The sequence below is a fragment of the Tachyglossus aculeatus genome, chromosome 3 (genome assembly GCF_015852505.1).
Source record: "Tachyglossus aculeatus isolate mTacAcu1 chromosome 3, mTacAcu1.pri, whole genome shotgun sequence".
Classification (NCBI taxonomy): Eukaryota; Metazoa; Chordata; class Mammalia; order Monotremata; family Tachyglossidae; genus Tachyglossus; species Tachyglossus aculeatus.
In genome coordinates this window covers 2,343,096-2,363,665 of record NC_052068.1, presented here as the reverse complement: position 1 = coordinate 2,363,665, position 20,570 = coordinate 2,343,096, and the positions used below count along the sequence as shown (strand labels likewise).

The 20,570-nt window shown below is 46.1% G+C and overlaps 1 protein-coding gene across 3 annotated transcripts in view; it reads right to left on the bottom strand.

Moving 5' to 3' along the window:
* Positions 1-20,570, bottom strand: part of DOCK1 (dedicator of cytokinesis 1) — a 552,732-nt gene that overhangs the window by 101,719 nt on the left and 430,443 nt on the right. For all 3 annotated transcript variants that reach the window (XM_038743481.1, XM_038743482.1, XM_038743483.1), the window contains exons 33-37: positions 19,110-19,258; positions 16,960-17,045; positions 16,608-16,764; positions 11,382-11,422; positions 8,240-8,330 (exon numbers count right to left, since the gene is read on the bottom strand). In XM_038743481.1, coding sequence (XP_038599409.1) covers positions 8,240-8,330; positions 11,382-11,422; positions 16,608-16,764; positions 16,960-17,045; positions 19,110-19,258 — 524 coding nt within the window. The remainder of the gene's footprint in view (positions 1-8,239; positions 8,331-11,381; positions 11,423-16,607; positions 16,765-16,959; positions 17,046-19,109; positions 19,259-20,570) is intronic.

The following is a 20,570-nucleotide window of genomic DNA, read 5'->3' as shown; positions in this document are numbered from 1 at the left end:
CGACATCTGTCCACGGGTTTTGTTTTGTTGTCTGTCTCCCCCTTCTAGACTGTGAGCCCGTTGTTGGCTAGGGACTGTCTCTGCATGTTGCCGACTTGTACTTCCCAAGCGCTTAGTACAGTGCTCTGCACACAGTAAGCGCTCAATAAATATGACTGAATGAATAAATAAAATGGGAATGAAGACTGTGAGCCCCATATGGGACAACCCCAACGCTTAGAACGGTGCTCGGCAAATGGTAAGCGCTTAACAAATGCCATCATTATTATTATTATTATTATTATTATATGTTTGTAAGTGCTGTGGGGCTGGCATGGGGGATAAATGAAGGGACCAAGTCAGGGTGACACAGAAGGGAGTGAGAGACGAGGAAAGGAGGGTTTAGTCAGGGAAGGCCTCTTGGAGGAGATGGGCCTTCAATAAGGCTTTGAAGTGGGGGAGAGTAATTATAATTCAGCATAATAAAAAAATAATAATAAAGGCATTTATTAAGAGCTTACTATGTGCCAGGCACTGTACTAAGCACTGGAGTGGATACAAGTAAATCAGGTTGGACACAGTCCCTGATCCACATGGGACTCACAGTCTCAATTCCCATTTTACAGATGAGGTAACTGAGGCACCGAGAAGTCAAATGACTTGCCCGAGGTCACACAGCAGCCAAGCGGCAGGGCAGGGATTAGAACTCAGAACCTTCTGACTCCCCCCATGCTCTATGCACTGCACCATGCTGCTTCTCTAGGCATTGAATCAATCAATCGTATTTATTGAGCTCTTACTGTGTGCAGAGCACTGTACTAAGCGCTTGGGAAGTACAAATTGGCAACATATAGAGACAGTCCCCTACCCAACAATGAAGCAGCGTGGCTTAGTGGCTAGAGCACAGGCCAGGTCAGAGGACCTGGGTTCGAATCCTGACTCCGCCCCTGGTTGGCTGTGTGACCCTGGGCAAGTCACTTCGCTTCCCCGAGCCTCAGTTCCCTCATTTGTAAAATGGGGGTTCAATATCTGTTCTCTGTCAATCAATCAATCGTATTTATTGAGCGCTTACTGTGTGCAGAGCACTGTACTAAGCGCTTGGTACTAAGCTGTCCTACTTAGACTGTGGGACCTGATGATCTTCTATCTATCTTCTTCTATCTATCTATCTTCTATCTTCTAAATCAGTGCTAAGGACAGTGCTTCGCCCATAGTAGGATCTTAATAAATATCATTATTATTATTATTCTTGTTATCATTCTGCCTGGCTGCCCCCCTGCATTTCCCGCTCAAGGGCATAAAGTATTTATTTTACTCATACCTATCTATTCTATTTATTTTATTTTGTTAGTATGTTTGGTTTTGTTCTCTGTCTCCCCCTTCTAGACTGTGAGCCCACTGTTGGGTAGGGACCGTCTCTATGCGTTGCCAACTTGGACTTCCCAAGCGCTTAGTACAGTGCTCTGCACACAGGAAGCGCTCAATAAATACGATTGATGATGATGATGATAAAGAGCAAGTTTGGAGGCCGAAGCCCAGACAGGGGGGACTGAACCAGAGCCAGAGAAGCCAACGGGGCGGCAGCTGGGAGGCAGGAAGAATTCATCAACACCAGAAAGGCCAGATTTCAAAGTCCCTTTTTCTCCAATATCATTTTTACAATTTGCTCTCATTTGGCGGAGAAAGAGACAGGCTGAGAGCGACCCTTTGCCTCACAGAAAATGTTCCCCGGCCAGAAATCAAAACCGTGTGGACCTCCGCTTCAGGCACCGGCTTTGAAATAAAATAATTTCATCTGAATGTAGAAAGGGGAAAAAGGATCAGAAAGATGTAGCTTGGTTTGGGGAGATTATCTATAATTAACCGGGACTATATTAAAATCCTGTTGAATCACCGGACCGAGGAATGAGAACCCCGCTCGAAAACGTTGGACAGATGGAATTATTAATTGAAGTCATTTTGAAAGGGTTCAGAAAAATTCCCCAGGGGGAAGGGCTTCTAGCCTGTGAGCCCACTGTTGGGTAGGGACCATCTCTATATGTTGCCAACTTGTACTTCCCAAGCGCTTAGTACAGTGCTCTGCACACAGTAAGCGCTCAATAAATACGATTGATTGATTGATTGATTGATTGATTGAATGGGGGGAGGGCGTGGGATGAAGACACTCTGCCACAAGACCCCACCAGCGGGAGGAAGAGGGACAGGAGGAGGAGGAAAAGGACAGCTAGATAAAGTTACCATGCAGGAGGTCTTAATCAGGGAAGGCTTCTTGGAGGAGATGTGATTTCAATAATGCTTCGAAGGTGGCGAGATTGGTAGTCTGGCACATATATAATAATAATAATAATAATGATGATGGCCTTTGTTAAATGCTTACTATGTGCGAAGCACTGTTCTAAGCGCTGAGGGAGATACAAGGTGATCAGGTTGTCCCACGTGAGGCTCAAACAGTCTTCATCCCCATTTTACAGATGAGGGAACTGAGGCACAGAGAAGAGAAATGACTTGCCCAAAGTCACACAGCCGACAAGTAGCAGAGCCGGGATTAGAATCCGTGATGTCTGACTCCCAAGCCTGGGCTCTTTTCACTGAGCTATGCTGCTCGTATATATTATATATACATGAATATATGTATATAGGAATATATATATTCATTCATTCATTCAATCATTTGCTGAGCGCTTACTGTGTATAGAGCATGGTACTAGAAGCAGCGTGGCTTAGTGGAAACAGCACAGGCTTTGGAGTCAGAGGTCATGGGTTCAAATCCCAGCTCCGCCAATTGTCAGCTGTGTGACTTTGGGGAAGTCACTAAATAATAATAATAATGGCATTTGTTAAGCGCTTACTATGTGCAAAGCACTGTTCTAAGCACTGGGGGGATAAAGGTGATCAGGTTGTCCCATGTGGGGCTCACAGTCTTAATCCCCATTTTGCAGATGAGGGAACTGAGGCTCAGAGAAGTTAAGTGACTTGCCCAAGGTCACACAGCAGACACTTGGTGGAGCCAGGATTTGAACTCATGACCTCTGGCTCCAAAGCCCGTGCTCTTTCCACTGAGCCACGCTGTTTCTGGTAACTTTTAACTTCTCTGTGCCTCAGTTATTTCATCTGTAAAATGGGGATTAAGAATGGGAGCCCCCTGTGGGACAACCTGATCACTTTGTAACCTCCCCAGCACTTAGAAAAGTGCTTTGCATGAGGTAAGCGCTTAATAAATGCCATTATTATTATTATTATTATTATTATTATTATTATTATTATTATTACTAAGTGCTTGGAAAGTACAATTCAGAAACAAATAGAGACAATCCCTGCCCACAACAGGTGGAGGGGGAGGTTGTTCTAAGCCAGAGGTAGGATGTGGTTCAAATCCCGGCTTCACCAATTATCAGCTGTGTGACTCTGGGCAAGTCACTTAACTTCTCTGTGCCTCAGTTCCCTCATCTGTAAAATGGGGATTTAGACTGTGAGCCCCACGTGGGACAACCTGATCACCTTGTATCCTCCCCAGCGCTTAGAACAGTGCTTTGCACATAGTAAGCGCTTAACAAATGCCATCATTATTATTATTATTATGAGGGCGAGGGGTTGGCCCTACTGAGAGCTCACCTCCTCCAGGAGGCCTTCCCAGACTGAGCCCCTTCCTTCCTCTCCCCCTCGTCCCCCTCTCCATCCCCCCCATCTTACCTCCTTCCCTTCCCCACAGCACCTGTATATATGTACATATGTTTGTACAGATTTATTACTCTATTTATTTATTTATTTTACTTGTACATATCTATTCTATTTTATTTTGTTAGTATGTTTGGTTTTGTCTCCCCGTTTTAGACTGTGAGCCCACTGTTGGGTAGGGACTGTCTCTATAGGTTGCCAATTTGTACTTCCCAAGTGCTTAGTACAGTGCTCTGCACACAGTAAGCGCTCAATAAATACGATTGATGATGATGATGATGATGAGATAAGCGAGATTGAAGTAAAGTGAGCAGGTCCACTTTGGAGGAGCGGGGCATGTAGGAGACTAGCAAAGTGAGGTACGAGAGGCTCGGGAGATTGAGGGCTTTAGAGCCGATGGTGAGGAGTTTTTGCTGGATGTGAAGGTGGATGCGGGCAACCACTGGAAGCTCTTGAGGAGTGGGGAGACATGGACTAAATAATGTTATAGGAAAATGATCTGGGCAGCAAAATACCAAGTGGAGTGGGGAGGGACAGGAGGCAGGGAGGTCGGAGAGGAGGCTGATGTAGTAATCAAGGCAGGATAGGATGAGTGTTTGGACAAGCGTAGCAATCTGGATGGAGAGAAAAGGGTGGATGTAAGTGCTGATGTGAAGGTAGAACCCATGGGATTTGGTGACAGATGGAATATCCAGGTTGAATGAGAGATGAGTTGAGGATAAAGCCGACGCTAGGGGCTTGTGAGACGGAGAGGAAAGTCGTATTGTCTACAGTGACGGGAAAGACAGGAGGCCTACATGGAAACAGCAGCCTGGACTAGTGGAAAGAGCCAGAGAGTCCGAGGACCTGGGTTCTATTCCTGGATCTGCCACATACCAGCTGTATTAGAATAATAACAATAATAATAATGACGGCATTTGTTAAGCGCTTACTATATGCGAAGCACTGTTCTAAGCACTGGGGGATACAAGGTGATCAGGCTGTCCCACGTGGGGCTCACAGTCTTTTAATGCCCATTTTACAGATGAGGGAGCTGAGGCCCAGAGAAGTGAAGTGACTTGCCCAAGGTCACACAGCCAGAATTCGAACCCATGACCTCTGACTCCTAAGCCTACTCTCTTTCCCCTGAGCCACGCTGCTTCTCTACGACCAGGGCAAGTCGCTTCACTGCTCTGTGCCTCAGTTTCTTCATCTGCAGAATGGGGATTCAATACCTGTTCTCCCTCCAACTTACTCCATGCTCCCCAAGTGGGACCTGATTAGCCTGTACCTACCCCAGTGCTTGGCACATAGTAAACACCCAACAAAGTCCATTATTATAGTTATTATTTGGGGCAGGTTCAGTGTGAGGCATTGGTGAGTCAACCAAGTAGAGATGTCCTGAAGGCAGGAGAAAATAAAAGACTGCAGAGAGATCGGGGCTGGAGATGTAGATTTGGGAATTATCCACAAAGAGAAGGTAGTTGAAGCCACGGGAGTGAATGAGTTCTCCAAGGTGGAGAATAGGAGGGGACCCAGAGCTGAACTTTAAGGGACCCCCAAATTTCGGGGACGGGAGGCAGAAGAGGAGCCTGTGAAAGAGATTAAGTAACAGCCAGAGAGATTGGAAGAGAAGCAGAAGAGGACAGCGTCAGTGAAGCTGAGGTTGGATAATGCTTCCAGGAGAAGGGAAACACAGCGTCGAAGGCAGCTGAGAGGTCAAGGAGGATTAGGATGGAGTAGAGGCCGTTGAATTTGGCAAGGAGATCACTGGCGACCTTTCGGAGGGTAATGTCCATGGAGTGAAGGGGGCAGAGTCAGATTGGGGGAAAGGAGGACCCTCAAGGAGAGAGTTGGAGGAGTGGAAATCGAGACAGCGGGTGTAGACGACTCGCTCGAGGTGTTTGGAGACGAAGGGTTGGAGGGAGATGGGGCGATAAATGGAGGGAGCCATGGGGTCAAGACAGGGTTTTTTTTAGGATAACGGAGACATGGCATGACTGAAAGCAGCGAGGAAGGAAGCGCTGGAGGGCAAATGGTTGAAGATGAAGGTCATTCCCCTGCCGCTTTACCTCCTTCCCCTCCCCACAGCACCTGTATATATGTATATATGTTTGTACGGATTTATTACTCTATGTATTTATTTATTTTATTTGTACATATTTATTCTATTTATTTTATTTTGTTAATATGTTTTGTTTTGTTCTCTGTCTCCCCCTTCTAGACTGTGAGCCCACTGTTGGGTAGGGACCGTCTCTATATGTTGCCAACTTGTACTTCCCAAGCGCTTAGTACAGCGCTCTGCACACATTAAGCACTCAATAAATACGATTGAATGAATGAAGGTCTGGGAAGGAAGAAGGAAGGGGGCAAGTGATTTAATAAGATATGAAGGGATGAGGTCTAAGGCGCAGGAGGAGCGGGTGGATTTTGAGAGAAAGCGAGAGGTCTCCCCTGGAGATCCTGCTGGGAAAGATGGGAGGGTCGAATAGGGGCAGGAGGAGGGAGGGACTGGAAAAACGCATGGCTGTTTCCGGCAATACGTGTCTCAGGGAGTCCAGGAGGGAGCCAGGCGCGGGAGAAAAGTTCCCACGGTAAGGGGACGGGAGGCAATCAATCAATCAATCAATCAATCGTATTTATTGAGCGCTTACTATGTGCAGAGCACTGTACTAAGCGCTTGGGAAGTACAAATTGGCATCACATAGAGACAGTCCCTACCCAACAGTGGGCTCACAGTCTAAAAGGGGGAGACAGAGAACAGAACCAAACATACCAACAAAATAAAATAAGTAGGATAGAAATGTACAAGTAAAATGAATAAATAGAGTAATAAATAAATAAATAAATAGAGGCAGAAGAGGAGCCTGTGAAAGAGGCTGAGAAATTGCAGCTAGAGAGAGGGGAAGAGAAGCAGAAGAGGAAGAGTCAGCAAAGCCAACGTTGGATAATGTTTCCAGGAGAAAGGGGTGGTCCACAGCGTCTAAGGCAGCTGAGAGGTCAAGGAGGATTAGGATGAATTAACAGGAAACACAGGAAACAGGCGTCTGAACCAAACTGAGAATCCCTGCACTGGGCAAAGGACAGTTATCGAATTCTGTGCTCATGCCTCTGGCTTTTTTTTTTTAATGGTATCAGTTGACAGCTTGTACTTCCCAAATGCTTAGTACAGTGCTCAGCACATAGTAAGCACTCAATAAATACGATTGATTGATTGATTGGTTAAGCACTTACTATGTGCCAGGCACTGTACTAAGTACTGAGGAGATACAAGACAGTCAGGTTGGAAACAATCCCTGTCCCGCATGGGGATCACAGTTTTAATCCCCATTTTAGAGATGAGGTAACTGAGACCCTGAGAAGTGAAATAAATAAATAATAATAATAATGATGGCATTTGTTAAGCACTTACTACGTGCAAATCAATCAATCAATCATATTTATTGAGTGCTTACTGTGTGCAGAGCACTGTACTAAGCGCTTGGGAAGTCCAAGTTGGCAACATATAGAGACGGTCCCTACCCAACAGTGGGCTCACAGTCTAGAAGGGGGAGACAGAGAACAAAACCAAACATATTAACAAAATAAAATAAATAGAATAGATATGTACAAGATTAGAGTAATAAATATGTGCAAACATATATACATATATGCAGGACAGCATATACATATATACAGGACAGGTTAGAACAGCAAAGCACTGTTCTAAGCGCTGGGGAGGTTACAAGGCAACCAGGCTGTCCCATGTGGGGCTCACAGTCTTCATCCCCATTTTACAGATGAGGGAACTGAGGTTGACGGCGGGACAGGAGAGAATGAGGTACGGTGAGGAGGTTAGCGGCCGAGGAGCGGAGGATCATCATCATCATCAATCGTATTTATTTAGCGTTTACTATGTGCAGAGCACTGTACTAAGTGCTTGGGAAGTACAAATTGGCAACATATAGAGACAGTCCCTACCCAACAGTGGGCTCACAGTCTAAAAGGGGGAGACAGAGAACAAAACCAAACGTACTAACAAAATAAAATAAATAGAATAGATATGTACAAGTAAAATAAATAAATAAATAAATAAATGGAGTAATAAATATGTACAAACATATATACATATATACAGGTGCTGTGGGGAAGGGAAGGAGGTAAGACGGGGGGGGATGGAGAGGGGGACGAGGGGGAGAGGAAGGAAGGGGCTCAGTCTGGGAAGGCCTCCTGGAGGAGGTGAGCTCTCAGCAGGGCCTTGAAGGGAGGAAGAGAGCGAGCTTGGCGGATGGGTAGAGGGAGGGCATTCCAGGCCCGGGGGAGGACGTGGGCCGGGGGTCGACGGCGGGACAGGCGAGAACGAGGTACGGTGAGGAGATTAGCGGCAGAGGAGCGGAGGGTGCGGGCTGGGCTGGAGAAGGAGAGAAGGGAGGGGAGGTAGGAGGGGGCGAGGGGATGGACAGCCTGGAAGCCCAGGGTGAGGAGTTTCTGCCTGATGCGCAGATTGGTAGCCACTGGAGATTTTTGAGGATGTGGCGGAGCCCCCCGGCCCCGCTCTGCCCTGCCCGTCCCAGGCTCCTGGTCTCCCCAGACCCCACAAGACCCCCGCACCCCCATGCCCACAGACCTTGAGTAGTTTGGCATGCAGCAGGAGCGTATAGGCGGCTTCAGTGTAGTTATCGCACTCCCGATGCAGGTCGCACAACTTGTACAGGTACCTGTGGCCGGAGGGAAAGGTCAGCGGGGTCACGTCACATTGGGATCATTCAATCATGTTTATTGAGCGCTTACTGTGTGCAGAGCACTGTACTAAGCACTTGACGCTTGCCATCAGCGTGACGATGGCAGAGTCGGCAGGAGGACTGAGGGTCAGTGGGGTGACGGGGGGTGGTCAGGGGGCCACGAGACGCTCAGCACAGGTCTGGTGCCCCAGAAGGTGGGAGAGGCGTGCTAGAAAGGGTGTGAGGATTTAAAATGAGGGGCCCCAAAACACAATGAGCTTGGGTTCTCATCCCACCACAACCACTGGCACACTGTGTGACCTTGGGCAATTCACTTAATAATAATAATAATAATATTAATAATAATAATAATGGCATTTGTTAAGTGCTTACTATGTGCCAAGCACTGCTCTAAGCTCTGGGGGGGATACAAGGTGATCAGATTGTCCCAGGTGGGGCTCACAGTCTTAATCCCCATTTTACAGATGAGGTCACTGAGGCTCCGAGAAGTTAAGTGACTTGCCCAAGGTCACACAGCAGACAGGTGGTGGAGCGGGGATTCGAACCCGTGACCTCCGACTCCAAAGCCCGGGCTCTTTCCACCGAGCCACAATGGTAACTTAACAGCAAGTCACCCTGACTCGCTCCCTTTATTCATCCTCCCTCCCGTCCCCACAGCACAGATGTATATATCTGTCATTTATTTATTTTTGTAGATTAATGTCTGCCTCCCCCTCTAGACCGTGAGCTCATCGTGGGCAGGGAATGTGTCCATTTGTTGTGTTGTATTCATTCATTCAATCCTATTTATTGACTGCTTACTGTGTGCTTCTAGACTGTGAGCCCGTTGTTGGGTAGGGACCACCTCTATCTGTTGCCAACTTGTACTTCCCAAGCGCTTAGTACAGTGCTCTGCACACAGTAAGCGCTCAATAAATACAATTGAATGAATGAATGAATGCAGGCGACTGTACTAAGTGCTTGGGAAAGTACAATACACCCCCAGTTCCCATGAACCAGTGAAACACGGACATTTACACAACATCACTGTTTGAAGATCATGGGAAGTGAAGTAAAATTTAAACAATCCCGGCCACGAGATCACTTAAAATCCAGTTTATCAAAGATACGGTGGGGAATGTTGCCCTTAAGAAACAGTGACATTCCCTGCCCACAACGAGCTCACAGCTGTACTTTCCCAAGCGCTTAGTACAGTGCTTTGCACACAGTCAGCGCTCAATAAATATGACTGAATTAACCTCTCTGGCCTTCCGTTTCCTCACATGTCCAATGGGAGTTGAACGGCAGTCCTCCCTCCCGAGATGTGAGGGTTGTTGGGTAGGGACCGTCTCGATATGTTGCCAACTTGTACTTCCCAAGCGCTTAGTACAGTGCTCTGCACACAGTAAGTGCTCAATAAATACGATTGAATGAATAAATGAATGTGAGCCTTCTGTGGGCCTGGGACTGTGATCATATTTTACTGTAACTAACCAGTGCTTCTATTAATTGCACAAACGCCATAATCATTATTGCGTAGTTATTTTTTGCCTAGTTATTTTTTTTCAAAGCCCTTTCACATTAATTAACTCCATTTGACCCACACAGCATCTCTATGAGGAAAGGTGGAACAGGTCTGATTTCAGTGCTCTGCACATAGTAAGCGCTGAATATATATTGAGCGGCAAGTCGCTCAATAAATACGATTGAATTAATGAATTTCCATTTTACAGAAATGGAAACCGAGGCTCAGAAAGGTTAAGCAACTCTGTTGTAGTGATGATGGACCACAGGCGGGGGTGGGGGGCAAAATGGGGCTGGGGGGCTCGCAGAGCTCAACAGGGAAACAAAACCCTCAGTGGGGTGTTCTGCTTGTAGACTGGACGCTCGCTATGGCCAGGAAATGTGTCTGCATGGCGTAGTGGAGAGACCTCGGGCCTCAGAGTCAGAAGGCTATGGGTTCTAATCCTGGCTCTGCCACTTGTCTGCTGTGTGATCTTCGGCAAGTCACTTCAATAATAATAACAATAATGATGATGATGGTATTTGTTAAGCGCTTACTAAGTGCCAAACACTGTTCTTAGAGCTGAGGGTCATCAGGTCGACCCACATGGGGCTCACAGACCTCATCCCCATTTTACAGATGAGGAAACTGAGGTATACAGAATAATAATAATAATGATGATGGCATTTGTTAAGAACTTACTATGAGCAAAGCACTCTTCTCAGCGCTGGGGTGGATACAAGGCGATCAGGCCATCCCATGGGGGGCTCACAGTTTTAATCCCCATTTGACAGATGAGGGAACTGAGGCACAGAGAAGTCAAGTGACTTGCCCAAAGTCACACAGCTGATAATTGGTGGAGCAGGATTAGAACCCACAACCTCTGACTCCCAAGACTGGGCTCTTTCCAATAAGCCATGCTGCCCTCCCCTTACTCTGGGCTTCAGTTCCCTCATCTGTAAAATGGGGATTGAGACTGTGAGCCCCACGTGGGACAGGGACTGTGTCCAACCTGATTTGCTGGTATTGACCCCAGTGCTTAGTACAGTGCCTGGCACATAGCAAGAGCTTAACAAATGCCATCATTATTATTATTATTATTATTATTATTATTATTATTATTATTATTTTATTATTATATTGTTGTATTGTACTCTCCCAAGCACTTAGTACAGTATTCTGCACAGTCAGTATTCAATAAATGCGACTGTCTGATTGACTGACTCCCTGGCAATTTGAGAGGGTGCTTTTTTTTTTAATGCTAATTGTGAAGTGTGACAGGAAAAGTTATTAGTGCTGGGGTAGATACAACTTAATCAGGTTGGACACAGTTCCTGTTGCACATGGGGCTCACAGTCTTAATCCCCATTTTACAGATGAGGTAACTGGGGCCCAGAGAAGTTAAGTGAATTGTCCAAGGTCACAGAGCTTTGCACACAGTAAGCGCTCAATAAATGTGACTGAATGAATGAAGTGGCGGAGCTGGGAATAGAACCCACGGACCCGGGTTGTGGGATATAGGGTGTGTCCACGTGCCAACCTACCTTATGTACATTTCTTCCCGCTCGATTTCCTTGTAGAAATTCTGCCAAATCAAAACAAAACACTGTTTAGGGGTGTGCGATCCGCCGAGGGAGCCCGGGACACCCCGAAACATAGGGGAGACGCCCAATCTAATTCATTTCCGCGCCTCAGCTTCCTGAGATGGACGAAATAGGGATGCCGCTCAGCAAGGGAAGAAATGAGGTTCCAGATGCCAGGCCTGAGATTTCCTCCTCTGGCTCCGGTCACACATCTGCCTTTGAAGCTCTCCCAAAATCCTATCTCCTCCAAGAGGCCTTCCCTGATTAGGTCCTCACATCATCATCATCATCATCATAATCACAATCATAATAATCATAATAATAATGGTATTTGTTAAGCGCTTCCTGGACTAGGTCCTCACATACTAATAACAGCAATAACAATAATAATAGTATTTGTTAAGCGTTCACTATGTGCCAAGCACTGTTCTAAACACTGGGGGAGATACAAGGTAATCAGGTTGTCCCACGTGGGGCTCGCAGTCTTAATCCCCATAATAATAATAATAATAATGGCATTTATTAAGTGCTAACTATGTGCAAAGCACTGTTCTAAGCACTGGGGGAGATACAAGGTAATCAAGTTGTTCCACGTGGGGCTTGCAGTCTTAATCGCCATTTTAATAATAATAATAATAATGATGATGGCATTTATTAAGTGCTTACTATGTGCAAAGTACTGTTCTAAGCACTGGGGGAGATACAAGGTAATCAAGTTGTTCCACGTGGGGCTTGCAGTCTTAATCCCCATTTTAATAATAATAATAATGATGATGGCATTTATTAAGCGCTTACCATGTGCAAAGCACTGTTCTAAGCACTGGGGGAGATGCAAGGTAATCAGGTTGTCCCACGTGGAGCTCACAGTCTTAATCCCCATTTTAATAATAATAATAATGATGATGGCATTTATTAAGCGCTTACTATGTGCAAAGCACTGTTCTAAGCACTGGGATAGATGCAAGGCAATCAGGTTGTCCCACGTGGGGCTTACAGTCTTCATCCCCATTATACAGACGAGGTCACTGAGGCACAGAGAAGTTAAGTGACTTGCCCAAAGCCACACAGCTGACAAGTCGCAGAGCCAGCATTAGAACCCACAACCTTTGACTCCCAAGCCCGGGCTCTTTCTACAAAGCCATGCTGCTTCTCATCTAAGCCCTCCAGTCTGTGTCACCGATGCGCTGGGGTCTGCACCCCAGAAGCACTTTGATAATCACCTCTCCCACAACCTTCAGGCACTTCTGCCCAAATTAATTACTCATTTTCATGCCTGTCTCCTTCTCTAGACTGTAAGCTCCTTGTGGGCAGGGAACATGTCTACCAACTCTGTTATGTTGTTGTCTCCCAGGCGCCTTGTACAGTGCTCTGCCCACAGTAAGTGCTCAATAAATCACCATCATCATCATCAATCGTATTTATTGAGCGCTTACTATGTGCAGAGCACTGTACTAAGCGCTTGGGAAGTACGGATTGGCAACATATAGAGACAGTCCCTACCCAACAGTGGGCTCACAGTCTAAAAGGGGGAGACAGAGAACAAAACCAAACATACTAACAAAATAAAATAAATAGAATAGATATGTACAAATAAATTAAATAAATAAATAAATGAGTAAAAAAATATGTACAAACATATATACATATATACAGGTGCTGTGGGGAAGGGAGGGAGGTAAGATGGGGGGATGGAGAGGGGGACGAGGGGGAGAGGAAGGAAGGGGCTCAGTCTGGGAAGGCCTCCTGGAGGAGGTGAGCTCTCAGCAGGGCCTTGAAGGGAGGAAGAGAGCTAGCTTGGCGGAGGGGCAGAGGGAGGGCATTCCAGGTCCGGGGGATGACGTGGGCCGGGGGTCGATGGTGGTCAAATACAACTGATTGACCTATGCACTTAGATCTGTCCCCCTTAAGCACTTTGATATACGGTCATTCTTCAATCGAATTCAGAACAGTGCTTTGCACATAGTAAGTGCTTAATAAATGCCATCATTATTATTATTAGTATTTATTAAGCGCTTACTGTGTGCAATCAGTCAGTCAATCAGTCCCTTAGCACAAGGAGCATAGCCAACACACCTAGTTTCTCTAGTGCTAACTTTCTCATTGTACCTCCAACTCATCTATCTCGCCGCCGATCCTTCACCCATGTCCTTCACCAGTCCCTTCCTTCCTCTCCCCCTTGTCCCCCTCTCCATCCCCCCATCTTATCTCCTTCCCTTCCCCACAGCACCTGTATATATGTATATATGTTTGCACATATTTATTACTCTATTTATTCATTTATTTATTTTACTTGTACCTATCTATTCTATTTATTTTATTTTGTTAGTATGTTTGGTTTTGTTCTCTGTCTCCCCCTTCTAGACTGTGAGGCCACTGTTGGGTAGGGACCGTCTCTATATGTTGCTAGCTTGTACTTCCCAAGCGCTTAGTACAGTGCTCTGCATACAGTAAGCGCTCAATAAATATGATTGATTGATTGATTGATTGATTGATGTCCTACCTCTGGTCTGAAATGCCCTCCCTCCTCATATCGGACAGACAACTGCTCTCCCCCACTTCAAAACCTTATTGAAGGCCCATCTCCTCCAAGAAGCCTTCCCTGACTAAACCCTCCTCTCCTCTTCTCCCACTCCCTTCGGTGTCACCCTGACTTGCTCCCTTTATTCATCCTCCCTCCCAGCCCCACGGCACATAGGTATATAGCTGTATATATAATTTATTGATGTATTTATCTTTCTATTTATTTATATTAATATCTGCCTCACCCTCTAGTCTGTGAGCTCAGTGTGGGAATGGAATGGGTTTATTTATTATAAATTATCTATAAATTTATTTATAATTTCATATTATATATGATATAATTTATTAATTATTTATAATAATTATGTATAGTTCATTATAAATTATTTATTTATTATTTACAACAATTTATTGTTGTACTGTACTCTACCAAGCACTTAGTACAGTGCTTTGCACACAGTAAGCACTCAATAAATACGACTGATTGAATGAATGAACGAACGAATGAGCTTACCATCTAATTCAGTCATCTTGCGCCCTCCTACTTCATTCATTCATATTTATTGAGCGCTTACTGTGTGCAGAGCACTGTACTAAGTGCTTGGGAAGTACAAGTTGGCAACATCTAGAGACGGTCCCTACCCAACAACGGGCTCACAGTCTAGAAGGGGGAGACAGACAACAAAACAAAACATGCGGACAGGTGTCAAGTCGTCAGAACAAATAGAATTACTTCAGTGATTTCCTACTCCAACCCAGATCTAACGCTTCATTCCTCTAATGCCAACCTATTCTCTATATCTCGATCTCGTCCATCTCAACGCCAACTGCTTGCCCACATCCTGCCTCTGGCCTGGGATGCCCTCCCTCCTCATATCAGACAGATAATTGCTCTCCCGGCCTTTAAAGGCTTAATAATAATAATAATAATAATAATAATAATGGCATTTATTAAGCGCTTACTATGTGCAGAGCACTGTTCTAATGAAGGCACATCTCCTCCAAGAAGCCCTCCTCTCCTCTTCTCCCACTCCCTTCTCGCCCACATCCTGCCTCTGGCCTGGACCGCCCTCCCTCTTCGTATCCCGGCTCTGCCCCTTGTCAGCTGTGTGACTTTGGGCAAGTCGCTTCACTTCTCTGGGCCTCAGTTGCCTCTTCTGTTAAATGGGGATGAAGACTGTGAGCCCCCCGTGGGACAACCTGATCACTTTGTAACCTCCTCAGTGTTTAGACCAGTGCTTTGCACATAGTAAGCGCTTAATAAATGCCATCATTATTATTATTAGACATATCCACAGCTCCTTGTGGGAAAGGGACCATCTCTATGTGTTGCCAACTTGTACTTCCCAAGCGCCTAGTACAGTGCTCTGCACACAGTAAGTGCTCAATAAATACGACTGAATGAATGAATAAATGAATGAATGAAAGGATTGCAATGACCAACCCTGTTGCATTATACTTTCCTGAGCGCACAGATAAACCCTGAATGAACACCGCTGGTTGACTGTACAATATGTTTGTACATATTTATTACTCTATTTATTTGTACTTGTACTTCCCAAGCGCTTAGTACAGTGCTCTGCACACAGTAAGCGCTCAATAAATGCGATTGATTGATTTTACTTGTACATATCTATTCTATTTATTTTATTTTGTCAGTATGTTTGGTTTTGTTCTCTGTCTCCCCCTTTTAGACTGTGAGCCCACTGTTGGGTAGGGACTGTCTCTATATGTTGCCAACTTGGACTTCCCAAGAGCTTAGTACAGTGCTCTGCACACAGAAAGCGCTCAATGAATATGATTGATTGATTGATTGATTGATTGATTGATTGACTGACTGACAGGCTGAGGTGGCACAGAAGTGGTAGAGCAGCAGATGGAGGGAGGAGGCTTGGAAGAGATGTGATTTTAATATGGCGTTGAAGGTGGGGAGAGCAGCGATCTGTCAGTTGTGAAGGGGGAGGGAGCTCTGGGAGGGAGGAGGACATGGGCAAGGCACAGATAGTGGGAAAGGCATAGTCCAGGAGAGCAAAACAGAATGAGATATCCATTATGTTGCCAACTTGTACTTCCCAAGCGCTTAGTACAGTGCTCTGCACACAGTAAGTGCTCAATAAATATGATTGATTGATCGATTATCTGTCATTTATTTATTTATATTAATGCCTGCCTCCCCCTCTAGACTATAAGCTCCTTGTAGGCTGGGAGTGTCACTGGTTATCTTAATATTGAACTGTCCCAAGTGCTTAGTACAGTGCTCTGCACAGTAAGTGCTCAATAAATACAAGTGACTGACTGACTGACAGTGAGCATGGCTCAGTGGAAAGAGCCCGGGCTTTGGAGTCAGAGGTCATGGGTTCAAATCCCAGCTCTGCCAATTGTCAGCTGTGTGACTTTGGGCACTTGGCTCACTTCTCTGGGCCTCAGTTACCTCATCTGTAAAATGTGGATTAAGACTGTGAGCCCCCCGTGGGACAACCTGATCACCTTGTAACCTCCCCAGCGCTGAGAACTGTGCTTTGCACATAGTAAGCGCTTAATAAATGCCATTATTATTATATCAAAATACGAGGCGCCAATCCCAAGCCTCTTTGGGTTCTGAGCTCAGCACGTGGCTGCCCACGAGAAATGGAAACACATCATGGCCGCGGGGGCTCTTTCGCTCACCAACACGTTGACGGTGCAGCTCATCTGATTTTCTTTGTTCTCGTCGTGCATGATTGTTCTGTAATCCAAGAGCCTCTCCATCAGCCGGACAACCAGTTTCACGAACGTCTCGCCGGTTTTGGCCAGGTATTTGTGTTTCCTGCAGTGTTCCAGAAGGCTGGAAAGCAAAATCACACACGCGCACGTGCCCGGATGAGCCCACGTTGGAGGGGGGCGGAGGGCAAATGGGACGGGGGTGGAGGGTTCAAGATGGCATGCCTTTCACACGTGCTGAGTCTTTCAGGGCTACCAAGTTCATCCCCGTGTCTCCCGTCTACAGGATGACATGCTCCCCGCGCGAATCAACACTTACATTTTATCAAATAACACTTTGTACTGCTCATCGCCTCTGCCGCCTTCCACCTCGTGATCCAGCTTGGTGATGATCTCATTCTCGAACTATAATTAAATGGAGAGGGTCACCAGAAAGGCGGGCTAAAGCCCACCCCGGCCCCCCTCGCCCGGCCCCCGGAACGGTATTCGAGCCTGGAAGAGGGCACAGCCAGGGCGGAGGTTTGACCCTTTGGAGGGGTCAGCCTTCACGGCGTTACCTGCTCCGGGAACTACTAGGGGTTGAGTCCGGTGCATAGGTTGTGCCAAGCATGGTGCCAAGCGCTGGGGTCATTCATTCATTCAATTCACTCAATTGTATTTATTGATCACTTACTGTACTACTTTGGGTAGGGACTGTCTCTATATGTTGCCAACTTGTACTTCCCAAGCGCTTCATACAGTGCTCTGCACACAGTTAGCGCTCAATAAATACGATTGATGATGATGATGATACTGTATGCAGAGCACTGTTCTAAGCGCTTGGGAGACTACAAGAGTAGAGAAGCAGTGTGGCTCAGTGGAAAGAGCGCGGGCTTGGGAGCCAGAGGCCATGGGTTCTAATCCCAGCTCCGCCACATGCCAGCTGTGTGACTTTGGGCAAGTCACTTCACTTCTCTGGGCCTCAGTTACCTCATCTGGAAAATGGGGATGAAGACTGTGAACCCCCTGTGGGATCACCTGCTCACCTTGTAACCTCCACAGCACTTAGAACAGTGCTTTGCACATGGTAAGTGCTTAATAAAAGCCATTATTATTATTATTATTATTATTATTATTTCTAATGGATACTAATAAGTTCCATGAATGCTAATGAATGAACGACTGTTGGAAAGACACTCCATCAGCTCTCTCTCTCTCTTACTTACCCACTCTCTCCTTCCATCACACCCCAGCTCGTACCCATTTCCCCCATGACCACCTTCTTCACTGTGCCTTGCTCCTAACAGTCCCACTTCCTACCCCCCGGTTCACATCCTTTCAGTTCCGCCACTTGTCAGCTGTGTGACTTTGGGCAAGTCACTTCACTTCTCTGTTCCTCAGTTCCCTCATCTGTAAAATGGGGATGAAGACTGTGAACCCCAAGTGGGACAACCTCATAACCTTGTAATTATCCTAGCGCTTACAGCAGTGCTTGGCACATAGTAAGCACTTAACAAATACTAACATTATTATTATTATCTGCCACACCACAGCTCTACCCCCTTCTAAAGTCTTCTGAAACCCCCCCTCCTTCAGGAAGCTTTCCCTGATTCACTTTCTTCCCTCCAGGTCATACGCTCAGAATTACCATCTTACTACCACTGTTCAACTCACAGACACTCAAGGAGCTTTTATCCATAGCAATTTTTTTTTTGATGGCATTTATTAAGCACTTACTATGTGCAGAGCACTGTTCTAAGTGCTGGGGGATACATGGTGATCGAATTGTCCCACGTGGGGCTCACAGATTTAATCCTCATTTTACAGATGAGGTAACTGAGGCTCGGAGAAGTGACTTGCCCAAGGTCACCCAGCAGACCTGTGACAGAGTCGGGATTCAAACCCATGACCTCTGACTCCAAAGCCAGTGCTCTTTCCACTGAGCCACGCTGCTTCCCTTATCCATCTTCCCCTATCCATCTTTCCATCTCTGCAACTAATTTTGTATCTGTCTCTGCAGGTAGACTGTCAGCTCCTTGAGGGCTGTTTTAAACGCTGGGGTAGATACAAGGTAATCAGGTCGGAAACTGTCCCTGTCCCACATGGGGCTCACAGTCTTAGTCCCCATTTTACAGGTGAGATAACTGAGGTCCAGAGAAGTGAAGTGACTTGCCCAAGGTCACACAGCTGACAAGCGGTGGAGCAGGGATTAGAACCCATGACCTCGTGGCTCTAGCCACTGTGAGCCCAATGTTGGGTAGGGACTGTCTCTATATGTTGCCAATCTGTACTTCCCAAGCGCTTAGTACAGTGCTCTGCACATAGTAAGCGCTCAATAAATATGATTGATTGATTGATTGATTGATCAGCCACTATGCTATGCTGCTTCTGGACAACCCTCCTCCCCCAAATCTTCCGGGCGATGGCTCCGTTTCTCAGATGTCTCTCCCCTTCCCGCACCCGCTCTGACGTCCGGATTTTGGGTTTTACCATCTGGAAGCTCCTGGTGGAATGAAATTCGCACTGCATCATGTCGAAGAAAATGGGGAGCGTGGCCTTGCGCAGTTCCGTCTCCGGAATCAAGGTCATTTCCAACATGGGCCCCACCATTTCCGGGATGAACTTGATCTTGTGTTGACCTTTGGGACAGAGAGATTCAACAACATCACTAGATTGTCATCATCATCATCATCAATCGTATTTATTGAGCGCTTACTATGTGCAGAGCACTGTACTAAGCACTTGGGAAGTACAAATTGGCAACATATAGAGACAGTCCCTACCCAACAGTGGGCTCACAGTCTAAAAGGGGGAGACAGAGAACAAAACCAAACATACTAACAAAATAAAATAAATAGAATAGATATGTACAAATAAAATAAATAAATAAATAAATAGAGTAAAAAAAATATGTACAAACATATATACATATATACAGGTGGTGTGGGGAAGGGAAGGAGGTAAGATGGGGGGATGGAGAGGGGGACGAGGGGGAGAGGAAGGAAGGGGCTCAGTCTGGGAAGGCCTCCTGGAGGAGGTGAGCTCTCAGCAGGGCCTGTCAGTTCTGGGAGGGCTAGGAACCAGGTGTGCCAACTCTCTTGTCCCGCGCTATTGGACTCTCCCAAGAGCAATAATAATAATAATGGTATTTGATGATGATGATGATGATGATGATGATGGCATTTATTAAGCGCTTACTACGTGCAAAGTACTGTTCTAAGTGCTGGGGAGGTTACAAAGTGATCAGGTTATCCCACGGGGGGCTCACAGTCTTAATCCCCATTTTACAGATGAGGGAACTGAGGCCCAGAGAAGTTAAGTGACTTGCCCAAAGTCACACAGCTGACAAGTGGAGATGCAGCGTGGCTCAGTGGAAAGAGCACAGGCTTTGCAGTCAGAGGTCAGGGGTTCTAATCCCGGCTCCACCAATTGATAATAATAATAATAATAATAATAATAATAATAATAATGGCATTTATTTAGCGCTTACTATGTGTAAAGCACTGGGGAGGTTACAAAGTGATCAGGTTGTCCCCCAGGGGGCTCACAGTCTTAATCCCCATTTTACAGATGAGGGAACTGAGGCCCGGAGAAGTGAAGTGACTTGCCCGAAGTCACACAGCTGACAATTGGCAGAGCTGGGATTTGAACCCATGACCTCTGACTCCAAAGCCCGTGCTCTTTTCCAATGAGCCACGCTGCAATTGTCAGCTGTGTGACTTTAGGCAAGTCACTTAACTTCTCTGTACCTCAGTTACCTCATCTGGAAAATGGGGATTAAGCCTGTGAGCCCCCCGTGGGACAATCGGATCACCTTGTAACCTCCCTAGCGCTTAGAACAGTGCTTTGCACATAGTAAGTGCTTAATAAATGCCATCATTAAGTGAGGAGCCGGGATTATTTGTAAAGTGCTTACTAAGTGTCAGGCACTGTACTAAATGCTGGGGTGGA